Below are 17,619 nucleotides of genomic sequence, written 5' to 3' on the forward strand. Positions count from 1 at the left end.
TGCTAGGGTACGATTCCAGCGCTGCTTGATTAATCCTGGCTTACGTGTTGATTTCTGTCTCCAGCCATAGCCACGAGTGTTCCAACGTCACCAAGCGTCTCTACCTCTGCTCCTCCAATACCGTCACCCACACAGACCCACAAGCCAGGTAAAACATGTGTTTGGAAGCCTGGAGGGCTTCTAGTGAGAGACTGTGGACCACCCAGACCATAGTGTTGAGGCAGAAGGACAGTTTAGGGTGAGGGTTCTTATCTGGGTTCCAAACAAGTTCTCCACAGGGTTTGTAGTTCTCCTCTTCTTCCCAAATTATATGCACCTTTTGTACATAGAAACATTTTCAGAGTGAGGGGATGCATCGCTTTCTATCAGTTTCTCAAAGGGATCATTAGCCAAAAATAGCTGGATCACTGATCTAGGACATCTAACGGAGATAGTGTGGATCTGGCTCAGGTGGGCGTTGTGTCTTGAGGAAAAAGCAGGGAAAGCCAAGAACAAGGGTCAGGTTAATGAGATTCTGCCCTCACAAGGAGCTCTGAATAGAGATCATTAGCCCATTCTGAATTCAGATCCTCCACTCGGTAAGATTTCAATGAAGCTAACACTTAACTGTCTTCTATGTGGTAGGCACCATGCTACGTGCATTTAATTCTTACTGACAACTGTATCCATTGTAGGTGTGGTTCAACAGTATTTTATAGTTGTGGGAACAGAGACACAGAGTCTAAAAGTTCATTGTTGAAAGTAATACAGGTAGAAATTGGTTGAGTCAGGATTCAATCTCTGTTAATTTGAATTTGGACCTGTGCTTTAAACTACCGGATTGGGCCTCTTATCTTGAGCACTGAGCTTTATGTTTAGATGAATTTGACCTGATCTGATGCCTTCACTGAAAAAGCTTTTACACAACCACTCTGTCTTTCGGCGGCAATGATTTACACAGTTTTGCGTCAAGGGTCCTTTAATTTATTTATGTAGCATGAAAATTGTAAAAGATGCTATTAATGCTTATGAAAAAAATAGACATTGGATTTAAGGACTTCAGGGATTTAGAATGTACATGTTTATTTTTTTCAATTCAGACCACATGGTTCATACTTCGAATTTCCCATAGATAAGAGTTTAGATTTCATACAAATGAGACTAACTTGACTTACAGGTGTGAAAATAACTTGTCATTCTGAGGACAAGTTCAGGTTCAAATCTTCTTTTTCCAGGATTAAAAAGATAAGTTTAGTGGAGATTCTCAAAGCCCCCCAAACCCTTTGACCCCATGAGGTGGCTCTGGATTTGGAGGAGTAACAGAAATGTCTCAACCTCTTAGCCAGAAAAATCTGATGGAACATATTGATTTCCCTTGACTTCCATTGAACCGTGTGTGCATTTAACCGGGAGGGATCTGAAGGACTGAGCTATGCGCTGAATTTGGAAGAGAGGGCTTTTGGTAATAACTGGGATTTTAGAGCCATAAAAGTGTGTAAGAAAAACAGCTTTGTTCCAGGCAGCTGAACACACTAGAGAATCTGCTAGACTTTCTCGTATTGATTTAACTTTTTAATACTTAGTTTGTGCCTTTGAAGGTGGATGGATTAGTGGACTTGGTTTGGAGAACATGTCTAAGTTATTGACTTCATTTAAAGCTGAGATTTAGACAAAAAATGTTGGTTTATATGTCCATGTGGCCTCCTGAGTGATGGCATTAATTGAGCCTTATTCGTGCCCAGTTTCCTAAAGAGTTTGAGTTTAGAGTCGAACTTCTCAGTACAAGAAGAAGTAAACACTGGAGTGTCTAATGTGGGGACACGTATCTTATATCTACCCTGATCCCTGCACTCAGAGCCTCTATCACATGCCTAAAATATCCATGGAACATGAGGTTGAAAGAGTGCGGGAGAAAAGAAAAATGCCACAAAGACCCAAACGTGGGAAAGAAGTTAAGCTCAAGAGGTCTTTTGCACAGAACTAAGTTGGGTAAAGACTGACCATCTGACTCTCATGTGTTGGTCTGTTTTTAGTTCAGAAAGAGCCACATCCTCTTACAGGTTTGAGCACTAGAGGGAAACAGGAAAACAGAACATGAGAAAGGGTGATACTGAAATGTGAAGTTACCGAGACTGTGATGGGGAAGGGGAAGCAGACAGGCCAGGGAGAGATGCTAAGGAGAGCCCAGGTTTGGGAATTCTCGTCCAGCCACCACCACTAATTTGCTCTAGATTTCTGTGATGCTCTGAGGGAAAGGAATCATAGAAAGACTTTGTAAAGAGGCAAGTGATCAACTGCAGATCAGGTGAGATATCTGATAGGAAGTAAAGGAGAGATTTCAGGAAAGGAAAGGGAAACACAGCCTTGCATCAGAGAGTTCCTAGTGGACGCTTTTTATTGAGAATTGGAAGATGAGTCAGATAACACAGGCAATCACCCTTAAAATGGGAATGGCTAGAATGCAAGTGCAGAAGAACGTGGGATCGGGGTCTGCCAGGAACCCGGCTTTGAGGGTTGCAAATCATTACCAAGTCCATGACATTGGGCAATATTGTCGGCTTGAAGGGACTTGAGGAATTCATATTACGAGTATCTATTCTGTGTTGGTTAATAAAATAACTCATGATAATAAATAACTAGATAGCAGTGCCATGCCCGAAGGCCATCTTGGAATAAATTTCCAATAGGAGCTGAAAGGGCTAGATGTGGGTAGCTGGGAGCCATTCATGCCTCCTGAGGAAGGCTGCGTGGAGGCCCCATGGAAAGTTGATAGTAATTCCTGATTTTAGTTCTGTTCTTTATCTTTCTTGGGGGAGCAAATTTTCCTCCACAAATGGAACACAGTTCTTCCATTAATTTTATTCCAGTACCTACATCACATTCTCCAGCTCAGCCATCGGAAACCCAGCCTACAACACCGCAGGAAACAAGGACACAGGCCACCAGTTCACTATTTTACTCTTACACAACAGGTAACTGGATTCTCTTTCCTAAACACCTGGGATAATTCAAATCTTGATAACCACTGACATTGCTGAGAGCACACATTCTGGAATAAGACAGATCTGACTTGAGATCCAACACCAGCCATCGAAATCAACTATTTGATTTATGAAAATGTCTAAACTTTGTGAATCTGTTTTGTCGTTTGTAAAATGGATATGATTCCACTGATCTTGTAGAATGCTTGAGAGGATTAAATGAGATGACAGATTTGGGATACAGTTACAAGGGTGAGTGATAGATATATTAACAACTACTATCATTGCTTAGAATATCTAGAATCCATGTGCCTGATTGGCAAAGGTAGCTTGTATGATTTGGAAACATCCAGATGCATGTTATTTTTATAAATCAAATCAACCTCTTGACTCCAAACTTATTATTGGACTTGATCCCTTGGGCCAGGACCTTAAAACAATTAAATCCGGTCACCCATGCTTCTTTTATGGCCCAGGCCCTAAATACAGCCAGGAGTCTCCTACTGCCTTGGCAAGCTTGTATTTACATGAGCATTCTGAGATGGGGCTATGTGGTCTAGATGTTTGCGTCTCCCCAAAATTCATATGTTGACACCTAATCTCCAAAGCAGTAGTATTAAGAGGTGGAGCATCTGGGAGGTGATTAGGTCATGAGTGCTCCACCTTCATGAATGGGATTAGTGTCCTTATAAAAGAGGCCCGAGGGAGCTTGTCTGCCCCATCCCCCACACGAAGACACATAGAAGGCGACATTTATGAGGAATGGGCCCTCACTAGACACTGAATCTGCAGGCGCCTTGATCTTGGATTTCCCAGCCTCCAGAATTGTGAGTGATAAGTTTCTATTGTTTATAAGTTACCCAATCTGAGATATTGTGTTATAGTAGTCTGAATAGCCTGATAAATTGGGGACACCAACACGAGTGTCAAAGAGGCGTGTCCCGCTGAGATCTTGCTATTCCTCTCCAAACGATCTTTCTCACTCTCCTGAGTCTGCGCTGGTCTCCTATAGTCTCTACTTGTTAGAAAGGTAAAATTGGCCTCTCTTCCCTGTGGTGGAGAAGGTGATGCTGAATCCTGTCATCTTTCCCAGCTAATTCTCTTGGTTACGCATAGTGGTAAGCTTTGGGAATGCCCGGTCCTGAGCCCTTTGTGAGGCAGACCTGGCTAATGTGTCCTTGTGCTGCATCCAAACAAGGTCACGTTTTGCAGGACTCCTCCTGCGTGTGACTCACTGTACTCAGCAGTTGCCAATCTGTGGGCACCCGCCTCCCACCCCATATGGCTTACCTTTTGCCAAACATTCCTGGAAGCTGGTTAATTAAAAATGGACCTGCAGTGAGATTCACAGAGGGACTCATTCAGCTGGGATGAGATCATGGTGACATTTGGTTTTGAAAGTGGAATCCTTAGTGCAAAGTGTTTCCAGGCACAAAAACAAAATGAAAATAGATAAAAACACAAGGTAACAGCAGTAGGAGCAGCTGCACCCCTCTCTTCTAGGGTGTGAGGAGGAAGAAAGTAGGAGTGGGGAATCATTCTTTAAAATATCATGTCACTGAAACCTGGTCGATGTAGAGCTTTCCAGGGTGGAACAGACAGTGGAGCAGCTGGGTCCCTGGGACTCACGTAGTGGCTGCCATTTTGGCCGTGTGTCTAAGGCTCTTGGGCCAAGTTCTCACTGCGCCTGTGCCAGCCCTCAGTTCCCGAAAGCCTCTTGGAAGCACAAAATGTGAGATCTGGAAGGGATTTTAGTTGTCATGTGGCCCACTACTCACCTTTGACAGATGTGTGTGCCAGGAAACTCATATATTATCTCATTTAATTCTTCCCAGGTAAGCCATATTTTTGTTGCCATTGTCAGATTAGAAGGCTCTATAAATCTGCTCTGGAGGCACACGGCTCCCCAGTTCAGCCCACCAGTTACTACTTCCGTGCCCACTGGCAAGCAGTTGAACATTCCTCCCTGGGTGATTAGAGTCTATGCTAATTAGAAGGTGCAGCGCACAGCACCCCTGTCTCTCCTCATGGTTCCTTCCATCGTATAATAACAATAGCTGGTATCAGCTGGTCCGATGGTAGTGAGTTGTCAGAACTTACTAACATTAGTGTCACCAAAGTTGGTATTCACCCCCCCACTGCTAAATTTGACTGGCTTAAAAAAAATAACAATAGCTGGTATTTATCCAACATAGTGTCAGCTTAGTCACATGTATAATCCAATTTAATTTTAACAACGTTCTGTGCTGTGTACTATTTATAGCTTGTAGTTCAAGGGTTCCTAGCTACAAATATATATACGGTAGTTCCCCCTTACTCTGCAGTTTCACTTTCTGCAGTTTCAGCTACCTGCAGTGAACCACAGTCTGAAAATTTTAAGATAATTTGGAAGAGAGAGCGAGATAGAGTATCTTCACATAGTTTTTATTATAGTATATTGTTATAGTCTATTATTAGTTATTGTTAATCTCTCGCTGTGCCTAAGTTATAAATTAAACTTTATAACAGGTATGTATGTATAGGAAAAAACATAGTATATATAGGGTTTGGCACTGTTCAGTTTCATGCATCCACTGGGGGTCTTAGAACATATTCCCTGCAGATAAGGGGGCACTATTGCATACACACAGCTTCATATACAGATACATATACATACGTGTGTATGCAGAAGATCTTGAGTATCAAGGTCACATTGCTAACAGACATTGTCAGCACTGAACTCTAATTTTATCTGATTCAAGTCCATGCTATTTTTACTGCATCACCCAGCCCTATTCCTGAAGTTCTTAATTAAGATCACAAACAGATATAAATCTAGATACTGCCTTCGGCTCTCTAGGAAGTGGTTTCAGAATGTATAGAATGTAAACACAGTAATGTAAATATTTGGGAAGAAGGATGTGATTAGTCCCATTCTATTCATGTTGAGGCTCTATAACTTTATCAGATAGGCAATTTTATAGACCTACAAGCATTTCCTTTTGATGGCAGTGCAATGCTGTGGTGGTTATCAGCAGCAGCCCTTGTCATTTACTAAAATGGGAAACTTCTGTATCCATTGCCTGTCTGCTTCTTCATCTATAAAATGAAATTAACTTGGAGAAGCTCAGGCAGGAGGATCACTTGAGGCCAGCATGGACAACATAGTAAGACCCTGTTGCTACAAAAAGTTTTTAAAAATCAGCTGGGTGCAATGGTGTGTGCCTATAGTCCCAGCCACTCAGGAGGCTGAGGCAGGAGGATCACTTTAGTCCAGCAGTTGGAGGTTGTGGTGAGCTATGAACTTGCCACTGCACTCCAGCCTAGGAGACAGAGTGAGACTGTATCTCTTAAAAAAGATTAGAAAATAATAAAAAATTACAAAAATAGGATTAAGAACCTGGTGTTAGGATGTAATGTGCTTCGTATATGGTAGGTACTTAGTGAAAAGATAATTCTTTTTTGGGGGCAGAAGGGGCAGGAAAGGAGAGAGAAGGGCTGGCATAGGGGGATGGAGAGATATGAGGCTCAGGCACCAGTCTAGAAAGCCTCTAATTAAAAAGAGAATTCTGTACTTGACCTATATAGTTGGCTAGGAAGGCCAACAGAACATATTTTCTATTTCAAAACACTTTGAAAACTTGAATGACTTTAAGACCAATGTATTTTTTTTTTTTGAGACAGAGTCTCACTGTCTTGCCCGGGCTAGAGTGCCGTGGTGTCATCATAGCTCATGGCAACCTCAAACTCCTGGCTCAAGCGATCCTCCTGCCTCAGCCTCCCGAGTAACTGGGACTACAGGCACATGCCACCATGCCCGGCTAATTTTTTTCTATATATTTTTAGTTGTCCGATTAATTTCTTTCTATTTTTTGGTAGAGACGGGGTCTCGCTTTTGCTCAGGCTGATCTCGAACTCCTGAGCTCAAACAATCTGCCCGCCTTGGCCTCCCAGAGTGCTAGGATTACAGGCGTGAGCCACCGCACCCGGCCTTAAGACCAATGTATTTTATGTTACATAAAATCTTAATCCTTATATATGGTATAATATACACCGGTCTTGTGGCTGATAACGTCTTCTAAGCATTTCTGGATTAAAGTCCAGACACATTAGCACACAATGTAAAGTTCTATACTACCTGTTGTGGATATCATGGTACATTTTAATCATATTTTGAATGTAAAACCAATGTGATGTCCACTTGGAATAGGGTGGTTCTGATGTTTGGAAGTGCTTGTGGCCTCTGGGCACTCCATGACAGCTTTTCAGCTAGCATGACAATATTGATTGCCATTAAATGCTATTCTTAACCTGGTACCATCAATGGGCTTCTGTGATTTCCCTAAAATTGTAGGTAAAATTTTGTGTGCTTCTGAATTTTTTTCCATAAAGAAGAAAAGGAGTTCATTTTCAAAGAGCCCATGACAAAAAGGTTAAGAAACTCAATTTTATAGGATAAATTAATAAAATGTTAATAACTTGGTATGCCTCTTGCAATGCTTACAGCCTTTGTTCATATTATTCAATTTTTTATTCATCACCAGGAGGCACTGTGAATATATTTGGTGTCTGCAGTGAAAACTCAATATTTTTTGTAATTCTAATTAAATTTCCTTCTTGTTTTGAGCAGATGGGAATGGCACCATGACACAGTCTTCAGATGGCCTTTGGCTTGACAATCAAACTGTAAGCATATTCCCTCCTATTTGATTAGCCAGATTCACTTGTAACTTGCTTCCAGGAAGATAGACATTTAAAGACTATTTCTGTAAGACTAGCCCATAGACTTTTATTCTACTCGAAAAAAAAAATTTTGACTCTTAAATAGGTTGTTTTAATTTGAAAAGTTCATTTAGGTTGACTAGTTTGTTAAAGATGCCCAATAAGTGGTATTTTACTGAATAACTCACACACACACACACACACACACACACACACACACACACACAGTACAATGACATTCCCTGACCAAAAATTGCTAGAAAAAAAAAGAATGAGCTAATTTAAGGAGAGCAAGTTAACATAAAATACTCAGGAGGACTTCAATTATTAGGGAAACAACAAGCTTTGGTGGGGTGGAGTGGAGGCCATCCCAAACAATAATAAAATGTAAGTGAAAGAGTGCTTGCTTAAAGATAAGTCCTCTAACATCTTTTTCCCACTCAATAGCCATTTTATGTAGATATGTAGAAATTTTGAGGCCACTGTTGATTTTTTTTTTTTCTATAGACAAACCAACCCATACGTAACTTTTAAAGGTATTAAGGTCTTAGAACACTTTTTTTTTCTCTCTTTAAAAGCCACAGGGTCTCACTCTGTCAGCTAGGCTGGAGTGCAGTGGCAAAATCATAGTTCACTACAATCTCAAACTCCTGGGCTCAAGCAATCCTGCTGCCTGAGCCTCCCGAGAAGCTGGGAGTACAGGCATGTGCCACCATGCTCAGCTAATTTTTCTATTTTTTGTAGAGACAGGGTCTCTCTATGTTGCCCAGGCTGGTCTCAAACTCCTGGCCTCAAATGATCCTCCTACCCTGGCCTCCCAAAGTGTTGGAATTACAGATGAGAGCCACTACGCCTGGCCAAGGTCTTAGACAACTGTGATTCTCAAAGAAGTTCTCATATTTTTTTCACAGTGATCTTGAGAAAAATCTAAGGGATCCCAGTCTCCTGATGCTCACAGAAGTTTCAATTTTGCACATAAGTTAGACAAATTCATCAATAGGACCTTGTCTTCTGACTCCTGGGAGAAGCAACCAGCCTTTTAGTATATGCAAGTAACTCTTAGAAGCAACAAACAAAAACAATCTGAGGTTATGAGCATAATCTTTCTAATAGCAAGTTGTGAAAAATGACAACACGGCCATTGTAAGAGAAATTCAAAAAGCTCAGGCAAAGTAGGGCTATTTAGTGCAGGGCCAAATAGCCTTATGCTGTATACCTTAGAGACAACGAGAACACCACTACATAGGAGTGATATTAAAAATTTAACAACTTGTATGACATGGGTACTGATTGATTGGAAGGATGCAGGCTGAATTTGTACATACTTGCTAAATATCAGAATTGCCGCTGTATACATATTTAACGTATCGCCTTATGACCAGACTTACGCTGAATTAAAAAAAAAAAGCCACTCTGAATGGTCAGGTTGTTCATGGCCTCGGTTACCTACAGAACATGTGTGTATAGCAGCAAGTAGAAGCAATTTAGAAGCAAGTTCAAGACAGGCAATAGCAAAAAAATGTGGGCTTTTTGTACCTTGACTCTGAAGATACCAAGATGTGTCCCAGGTATCTTGAAAACATGCAGCATATATTTTGACCCAGTAGGTCAATTTCCTGGGCCCTATCTTAAGGAGAAAATTGAACAAATACATAAAAATGTATAAGAGAGTATGTTCATTACTGTTATTTATAATCATGGAAATGTTATCAACAATCTAAATGTTTAATAGTAAGAGATTAATTACTTAGTCAATTAAGCATGTCCATATATTGCCATTAAGAACTGTAATCATTGCAGAGCACTTACTGACATGGATTGTAATACATTGTTCAGTAAAAGAAGTGACTTTTAAAATAGTATATATGTTATAAAGAAAATATTCTAGAAGGATAAAATTCTAGAAGAGTATATAAAGCAAATGGTAACAGTGCTTGTTTCTCGATGTTAGGGTTATGGTTGATTTTATTTTTCCTTTTTTATGCTTAGCTGCACATTCTAAAATGAACATGTCATGTTTGTGTCATATAATTTAAAAAATGAAAGCAAAGCCAGCCTCCTGAAACCCCACTCTCCATCTACCCACTTTATACCCTCCCCCTGCCCTTAGCCTTCCCCATGGGTAAGGTGATAACAACAGAGTTTTCTCCTCCCAGACTCTGGCTATCTAAGCAAGGATGGCACAAATGTTGTTAGCCTGTAGCCTCATAGTGTTTATCGGGAAGGACCTAAAAAGCACCTTTCCAAAACCCCATTGAATCTGCTGTTTATAGACATAGAAACAGAGGTTAAGAGGGGATAAATAACGTGTCCACGATTACACAGAGACTCTAAGTAGAAGAGCTGGAATTCTGACTCCAGAAATTAAACTCTTACACAGGAAGACACTCGATCCTTCTCTCCAATCCTCTACTTCCATTCTGTTAAAATATTGCCCCTGTGAATTCTCTTTAGGATCAGAGCTAAGCTATGAAAGGGGGTCTTGCATGATGCCTGGCACATTTGGGCTTTTTCCAGAAGGTGACAATCTCTTGTGATCTGCGCCAGGAGATTTAAATACAATTCCACATCTTTGTGATTGTGAATTGTGCTGCTATAAACATTCAGGAGCAAGTGTCTTTTTAATAAGATGAATTTTTTTCCTTTGGGCAAATGCCTGGTAGTGGGATTGCTGGATCGAATGGATGGTAGGTCTCCTTTTAGTTCTTTGAGGTATCTCCATACTACTTTCCGTGGAGGTTGTGCTAGTTTGCAGTCCCACCACCCAAGTGCCCATCAATACGTGAGTGGATTAATAAAATGTGGTATATGTATATCATGGAGTTCTACTCAGCAATAAAAAAATGGTGATCTAGTTCCTTTTGTAACAACCTGGATGGAACTGGAGACCATTCTTCTTAGTGAAGTATGGCAAGAATGGAAAAACAAACACCACATGTACTCAATACTAAATTGGAAATAATTGATCAACACTTATGTACACATATGGAAGTAAAACTCAAGGGAAATCAAGTAGGTGGGAGGGGAGGGGAGGGGATGGGTAAATTCACACCTAATGTGTACAATGCACACTAACTGGGTGAAGGGTGCACTTATAACTTTGACTCAAACTGCACAAAAGCAAATTATGTAACCAAAACATATGTACCCCTGTAAAATTCTGAAATAAAAAAATAGAGTAAAAAATGAAATAAATACAATTCTACATTTCTGCCTGATTGCATACCATTAAATTGTTAATCAGGGCCATGTCTGTGAGCAGCTATTTTCAAATCTATTTATATAGACATAGAATCTTGAATTACATTTGAAAGAACAAGGACTGTAAACAAGGACCAAATTCAATAACTGAACACATTCAGATAATATCACATCAAGTCAACTTATTATGAACAGAAATTGTTTTTTTTTCTGTTATTAATATCATAAGAGGATATATTTATGGAAACAGCCTATTGACTTTAAGAACATAATTTGCATACAATACATACAAACCCATTTTAAGCCCACAATTTTAGTTTTGACAAATGTATATACCTATATAAATACCACCCCAAGTAAGATACAAAACATTTTCATCATGCTAAAATACGTTTTTTTTATTTCAGCATATTATGGGAGTACAGATGTTTAGGTTACGTATGTTGTCCTTACCACGCCCCCAAGTCTGAGCTTCAAGCGTGTCCATCCCCAGGATGGTGTGCATCGCACTCATTATGTTTGTATATACCCATCCTCTCCTCCCCCCTCCCACCTGCCCGACACCTGATGAATGGTATTCTTATATGTGCACTTAGGTGTTGATCAGTGAAACCAATCTGCTGGTGAGTACGTGTAGTGCCTATTTTTCCATTCTTGGAATACTTCATTTAGTAGAATGGGTTCCAGCTCTATCCAGGAGAATACAAGAGGTGCTATATCACCATTGTTTCCTAAAATACGTTTTGAATTTCAAATTCTCCTAGAATTTCATCATTAGTTATAACCTCAGATCATTTGGTCGTACCTTTGTGTTCCAGAAGTAGTTAAGGTCCAGTAAAGATAAATGTAGCTGGGTAAGTTATTCTAGGAAATGTTTTCTATCCATAATTCTAACAAGATGCTTTTTCAATCTACTGATGTTTCCTTAGCAAGTGTCCCCAACAGAAAATATGTGGATGAGCACCGCCACTAATGAGGGACTCTATGTTGGAATCTCCCTTTCTGCCTTGATGCTGCTTGCTGTTTTGGTTGTTATCATCACTAAAAGTAAGTCATTTCAAGATTGTTCTCAAGGGTCTACAGCAAAGGTTCCATAGCTAAACTGCCTGGGTTCAAGTAGCTCCATACGGCATGTGATTTTGATTTTGCATGACTTCCCTATGTCCCCAAATCCTCACGTGTAAAACACATGTGGTAGTACCATCTACGTCAAGAGGCATGTGACTTCTATATGCATTAGTACACACAAAACACTGAGAACAGTGGCACATGGTAAGTGTACAGCTATCTTAAACTATGATTATTGTATTTCTTAATAGAAAAGATCCTTTCAACCACAAATCTTTATAAATCTCATGGAACTTACATTCTAGTGGATTTTTCCCTTAACATCATTGTTTTTATTTATTTATTTATTTCAGAGAATTACGGGGGTAATAAATAAATTACCCCCATAATTTATTGCTTTTGTACAGTTTGAGTCAAAGTTCTAAGTGTGCCCATCACCCAGATAGTGTGCATTGTACCTGTTAGGTGTGAATTTACTCATCCTCTCCTACTCCCTCCCACTTACTTGATTTCAATACCATTTTTTCTTAACCTTCTTTATTTTTCATTTATTGGCCCCCTTAAAGAGAAAAATTGTATTCTCTTAAATAGAATTAAATTAAATACAGTCATTTCTCAGTATCCTTGTATTGGTTCCAGGACCCCATAAATACGAAAATCTATGGATGTGCAAGTCCCTTATATAAAATGGTGTAGTATTTGCAAATAACCTGTACACATCCTCCCATATAATTCAAATCATCTCTAGATTACCTATAATACCTAACACAATGTGAATGTCGTGTAAGTCATGGTTATACTCTATTTTTATCTGTATTATTATTTTTAAAAGTATTTTCGATCTGTAGTTGGTTGAACCTGCAGGTGCAGAACTCATGGATACGGAGAGCCATCTCTGTTAAGAAATAAGTGTTTGCTGGGTAGGGTTGAGATTTGGAAAGCAACACACCATTGTAATATATAAGATTTGTTTTCTCTGTCCCTCAAAATCTAATTTTTTTCCCAGTGGGGATGATATTGTTGAAAAGTTTTACAATGGCCATTTGGCAGAAGAGGCAAATGACACATTGAGAGGGGAAACTGGTTGCAACACTATAACTAGAACAAAAATCTTCAAAAAGTAACCACCCAGGGCTTCATATCTCCTGCCAGTCATGTGTGTGTGTGAGTGTGTGTGTGTGTGTGTGTGAGTGTGTGTATGCGTGTGAGTGTGTGTGGGTAACCTGCCTCCTATAAAAGAACCACAAATAGCTATTTTTTTTCCCTTTGAGACAGAGTCTCACTCCGTTGCCCAGGCTAGAATGCCATGGTGTCAGCCTAGCTCACAGCAACCTCAAACTCCTGGGCTCACGCGATCCTCCTGCCTCAGCCTCCTGAGTAGCTGGGACTACAAGCATGTGCCACGACCCATGGCTAATTTTTCTATTTTTTCAGTAGAGACAGGTTCTCACTCTTGCTCAGGCTGGTCTCGAACTCCTGAGCTCAAGCAATCCTCCCACCTCAGCCTCCCAGAGTGCTAGGATTACAGGTGCGCCCAGCCCACAGATAGCTATTTTGCAAGACACTGTATTTGAACCTATTACTGATCTGTTTCATTGTGCCTGGGCAGAGTTAGAAAATTAAGAGTATGCTTGGCAAATTGGAGGAAGTTTCCACATAATTATTTTATTTAGAACTTGGTTAGTCAAAACGATTATTTAGAAATTGGGTAACACACCTTTTAGAGAAGTTCACACCTTCCCTCTGAAGGTTTGATGATTGAGTATGCTGAAATACACTGAAAGCAGACAGATTAATAGGAGAGAAGGTATATTACATGCACATGCGCATAGGAGCCACACAAAATGAGACTCAAAGACCCAATGGCTAAAGCTTAAATACCCTTTTCATGAGGGAGAGGGAAGTGGAGGATATAGGTAATCTTAGAGGAATAGTAAAGGATTTTTAGGGCAGATGAATGGGCCCAAAGAACAGACAATAGCCTGGGACAAAGTTCTTTTGGGCTCTGGGTATGTTGTCAACTCTAGCCTACCTTCCTGTAATGTGCACCCATTTCTCTGGGGGAGGGACGCACAACGATTGAAAATCTGGAGGATTCGGCCTATAGGTAGAGCAGGGAACTCCAGAGAAAGCCCTTCCCTGCATTCGCTGCTACCGGGTGCTCTCAGTTTGAAATCCACAGCAGCATATTTTGAGGTATTGTTTTCTGAGCCCCAATAACCTCAAATATGCTTTCCTCCTTAACTAAAGCAACTCTTTATCGCCCTCTTAAGGAGTGGTGACTGGTAGTGTAAAAGTCTGGCAAAGGTATCCTTTGATAGGTGTGACCCTTAGCATGGCCTTGTGTCAGTCTTGGTTAATGCCTGGTCTCCAGCAGCCCATCAGAAAACTTTCTCAGTTTTTAAACTGAAAGAAAATTTAACAATCGTATTAACGTAAATGAGGATATGTGGACGAATGCACCAAACCACTCGTGAAGATGAGATTCTGAACAATGAAGGGATTGTTTGGGCTCTACAGACTCGAAAAGAGATACGGGGAGGGGTTACCTGAAGTTACCAGGGAAGGGCCCGAGTAACAACAGAAATAAAGTACTTGATTGGAAGAAAACTGTATGAACTCTTGGTGGCATGTTTAATTTTCTCTTCAACTCCTCCCTGTCGTCCCAATTTAGGGTGTTCCTACATCAAACAGAAGATGCCACAACTAATGTAAGTTTGAAAGTGTTTGTGTCAATACCTTTGGGTGTTCCTACTCTACTAAGATAAAGAGAAATTTCTATCTCTTTCCACTTTTTCTTCTAAAAACTCCCATTTTGTATCCTGGATCCTGAAAAGCTAGATGAATGAGCACCTCTGTTGCTGTTCATACCTCCCTGTGACATTTTAGCTTTCTGTGTTTCCCTGGAGCTGTGGCAGAGCTGGCACAGAGGGGACACTTCACTCCTCCCCTCTTAGGGCAAGAGAACTACATTGCAAATTTTGCTTGATCGGCCTGAACATGGAATGAGTTGTTTTGGTTTGTTCTTTTATTTTATTCAATGCTGTGTTTTACTGTTTATTGAGTACCGATAATAATCCAAAGAGATGAACAAAACAGAAAACATATAAGCAAATAAACAAGGTCCTTTTAGGTGATTTCAGGCAACCATGATGGGGTCTATAGAGCAGGGTGAAGGGCTGTTTGAGGGAGCAGGAGATTTGTAGGAAGATAATTCCTGGCTGAAAGACAGGAAGTGCAAAGGCACTGAGGTAGGGCTAGTGCCTCCAGTTCTCTACAGCTCTCATCATTCCCTGCTGCCCCATAGCCAGCCGGCTCCACTCATTTACGTTAGTTGTCTGGCCATGTAGGCACTTGAATTTACTATCTTTGTGAGGATCTTTCACTCTACACTGCAACCCAGTTGAAACTGAAATCCCCTTTACTGCCTCTCTGCCATGAGGCTATCGGCCCCAATGCCTGTAATGGCAGGAGACAACTACTTAGTTCTAAAGCCAACTAGCCTACTCCATTTGGTTCCGGTTGGGCTTTAAGCAAGGATGTTCTCTGATTCAAAATCCATCCCTCTTAGGCTACCATTCATTAATCCTCATTCTCCTTCATTGGGTGTTCACACAAAGACTTAGCTATGTCTGAGTTAATTACAGGAGCCATCCACAGAACGTGCTTTGAGCAGTGCCCAGCACATTGTTAGTGCTCAATACATACATGTTGGGTTTTGTTATTGCAATCATGCCCTCCACAGCAACATACCTGTGAGACAGGCACTATTCTCATTTTACAGATTGGAGAACAGGTTCAGAAATGTTAAGGGGCATCTAAGGTCACAGCACGCAGTGTATAATGCCACAGTACACAATCTCTGGAGCCCACACTCCTAAGTAGTTTTGACCAACTGCTTCTGAAAGTGGAAGAGAAATGTTCCTCACAGGTGGAAAAGCATGGAACGTAGCATCCTTTTAGTTACTTGATTTCTGTTCTTACACTTCCAACTTACCTTTTTTTTAAAAAAAAGGTTAACTTTTTTATCATCTAATTATAAAAAATATTGTAGAAAACATAAAGTATTAAAAAGCAAAAAAAAAAATGCACCACTTAAGGAGTATTTTCTCACGACATTACCTTTTTGGCAGTTGTATCACACTGACTCATCCAAGCTTACCAACACCTAAACTAAGCGTTTTCACACATATCTGACTGACGCATTTAAGGACAATCGAGGAGCTTTGTCTCTCTTGTTCTTTTAAATACATTCAGTGTGGGCATGTTCTTCAACTGTGGCTGAATGAAGACTCAGGTTCCATATTTTTTGAGCCAGTCTTTGGTAGTAGAAATAGTCACTATATACAAATTTGAAATAACCAGCTACATCAAAATGCCACACAAGTTAAACTTGGAAGTCTGCTTTCTTCATGACTTGTTCTACTCTTTTACTCATTTCTACAAAGCCCAAACATCAGTCCACTGACTACCCTCAAATAACAGGATATACAGAACAAGCTCTCCAAGCAGTCACATTAAAGCCCCTCTTGTAATTTGATGTGTAAGGCCAGCACAGGAAACCAACAGCTCTCTCCAAAATATTAATCTCTTAATCTCCAATGCCTGGCCTTTTTATACACGTGGTATGTGTGAGTGTATGTGCTATAAAAGTAATCTAACCCTGGCCTTTGAAATTTGGCCATAAGACACAGTAAGATTTTGGGCACCATGATCCAGTATATACTTGTGAAATAGTGCTATTTTACTACATTCAGTATTTTTCTATTCTATGTTTTTCTTAAATACAGGATGGAGATCACTAAGTAGATTTAACAACCCTCTCTAAAGAGTCACAATCCACAGTTGGAAAAAACACCAGTCAACCAGTTCTGGGCCGACCACATTTGAAAATATGCATCTTGATTTAGTAACTTAGTTTGATGTCAGATATCTGTCTTTAGAGTTTTCATTTTTGTATGCTGTGATGTGAGTTTTCTGAAAGACACCAGTCTGAGTTTTTTGAATTCTTTTTAGATTGTCTATATGTTTATTATACAGACTTTTCTGCAATACTCAGGGCTACACTTCTCAGAACTCCAGAAGGCACTATTGATTTCGTAGTTTGTATGAAGGGCTCTTAGCATCACAACTACCCAACCTTCCTAATTATAAACAAAAATGCTGCTCATACTTTAGAAGTTAGAAGTAGTCTACTACTCATGTTATTCTTCAACTCTTTCTGCAGTATGGTTTCGCTGAATGACTCTAAAATTGAAGCTTTGCAACATGCAGCTGAAAGGCGATGCCCAGCGGAAGACAATATCTACATTATTAACGATAATCTTTATGTCACGGATTAAGACCCAGTGGTGCTCTTTGAGGTTTTATGCCCATGACTGCAGAAGACTGTGACCAGATATCACCATGTCAAACATCTTTCATACTCCAGGACCATTTTTCTGTGTCTGTTTCATGCAGTATTCCAACATGTCAGTCATATTGGATAGAGGCCAGCTCAAACCCGTGTATAGTCAACCTCATTGTTAATATAGTCCTAATATTTTATCCTAAAACTGGATTAATCTTTCTGATCGTTGCAGTGCTGTCTCTCAAACACGAACACTAGAATTGTATGTTCTCTTAAGACCCCATGCATCCCGTCTCCATCAAAGAGAATTGTCATTGGGAATCGAGGAAATGAACTTTT

At 40.2% G+C, this 17,619-nt stretch overlaps 1 protein-coding gene across 2 annotated transcripts in view; it reads left to right on the forward strand.

Annotated features, from left to right (window-relative positions):
- HAVCR1 (hepatitis A virus cellular receptor 1) overlaps positions 1–17,338 on the forward strand; it is a 24,141-nt gene extending 6,803 nt beyond the window's left edge. Inside the window, exons 3-8 of one of the 2 annotated variants that reach the window (XM_012650391.1) lie at positions 65–148; positions 2,847–2,951; positions 7,570–7,625; positions 11,792–11,909; positions 14,605–14,641; positions 17,158–17,338. In XM_012650391.1, the coding sequence (XP_012505845.1) occupies positions 65–148; positions 2,847–2,951; positions 7,570–7,625; positions 11,792–11,909; positions 14,605–14,641; positions 17,158–17,272 (515 nt within the window). In that variant the 3' untranslated portion in view covers positions 17,273–17,338. The remainder of the gene's footprint in view (positions 1–64; positions 149–2,846; positions 2,952–7,569; positions 7,626–11,791; positions 11,910–14,604; positions 14,642–17,157) is intronic. The other variant, XM_012650392.1, reaches the window with a different exon arrangement.
- Positions 17,339–17,619: the final 281 nt, after the last annotated feature.

The sequence above is a fragment of the Propithecus coquereli genome, unplaced genomic scaffold (genome assembly GCF_000956105.1).
Source record: "Propithecus coquereli isolate 6110/MARCELLA unplaced genomic scaffold, Pcoq_1.0 Scaffold322, whole genome shotgun sequence".
NCBI lineage: Eukaryota > Metazoa > Chordata > Mammalia > Primates > Indriidae > Propithecus > Propithecus coquereli.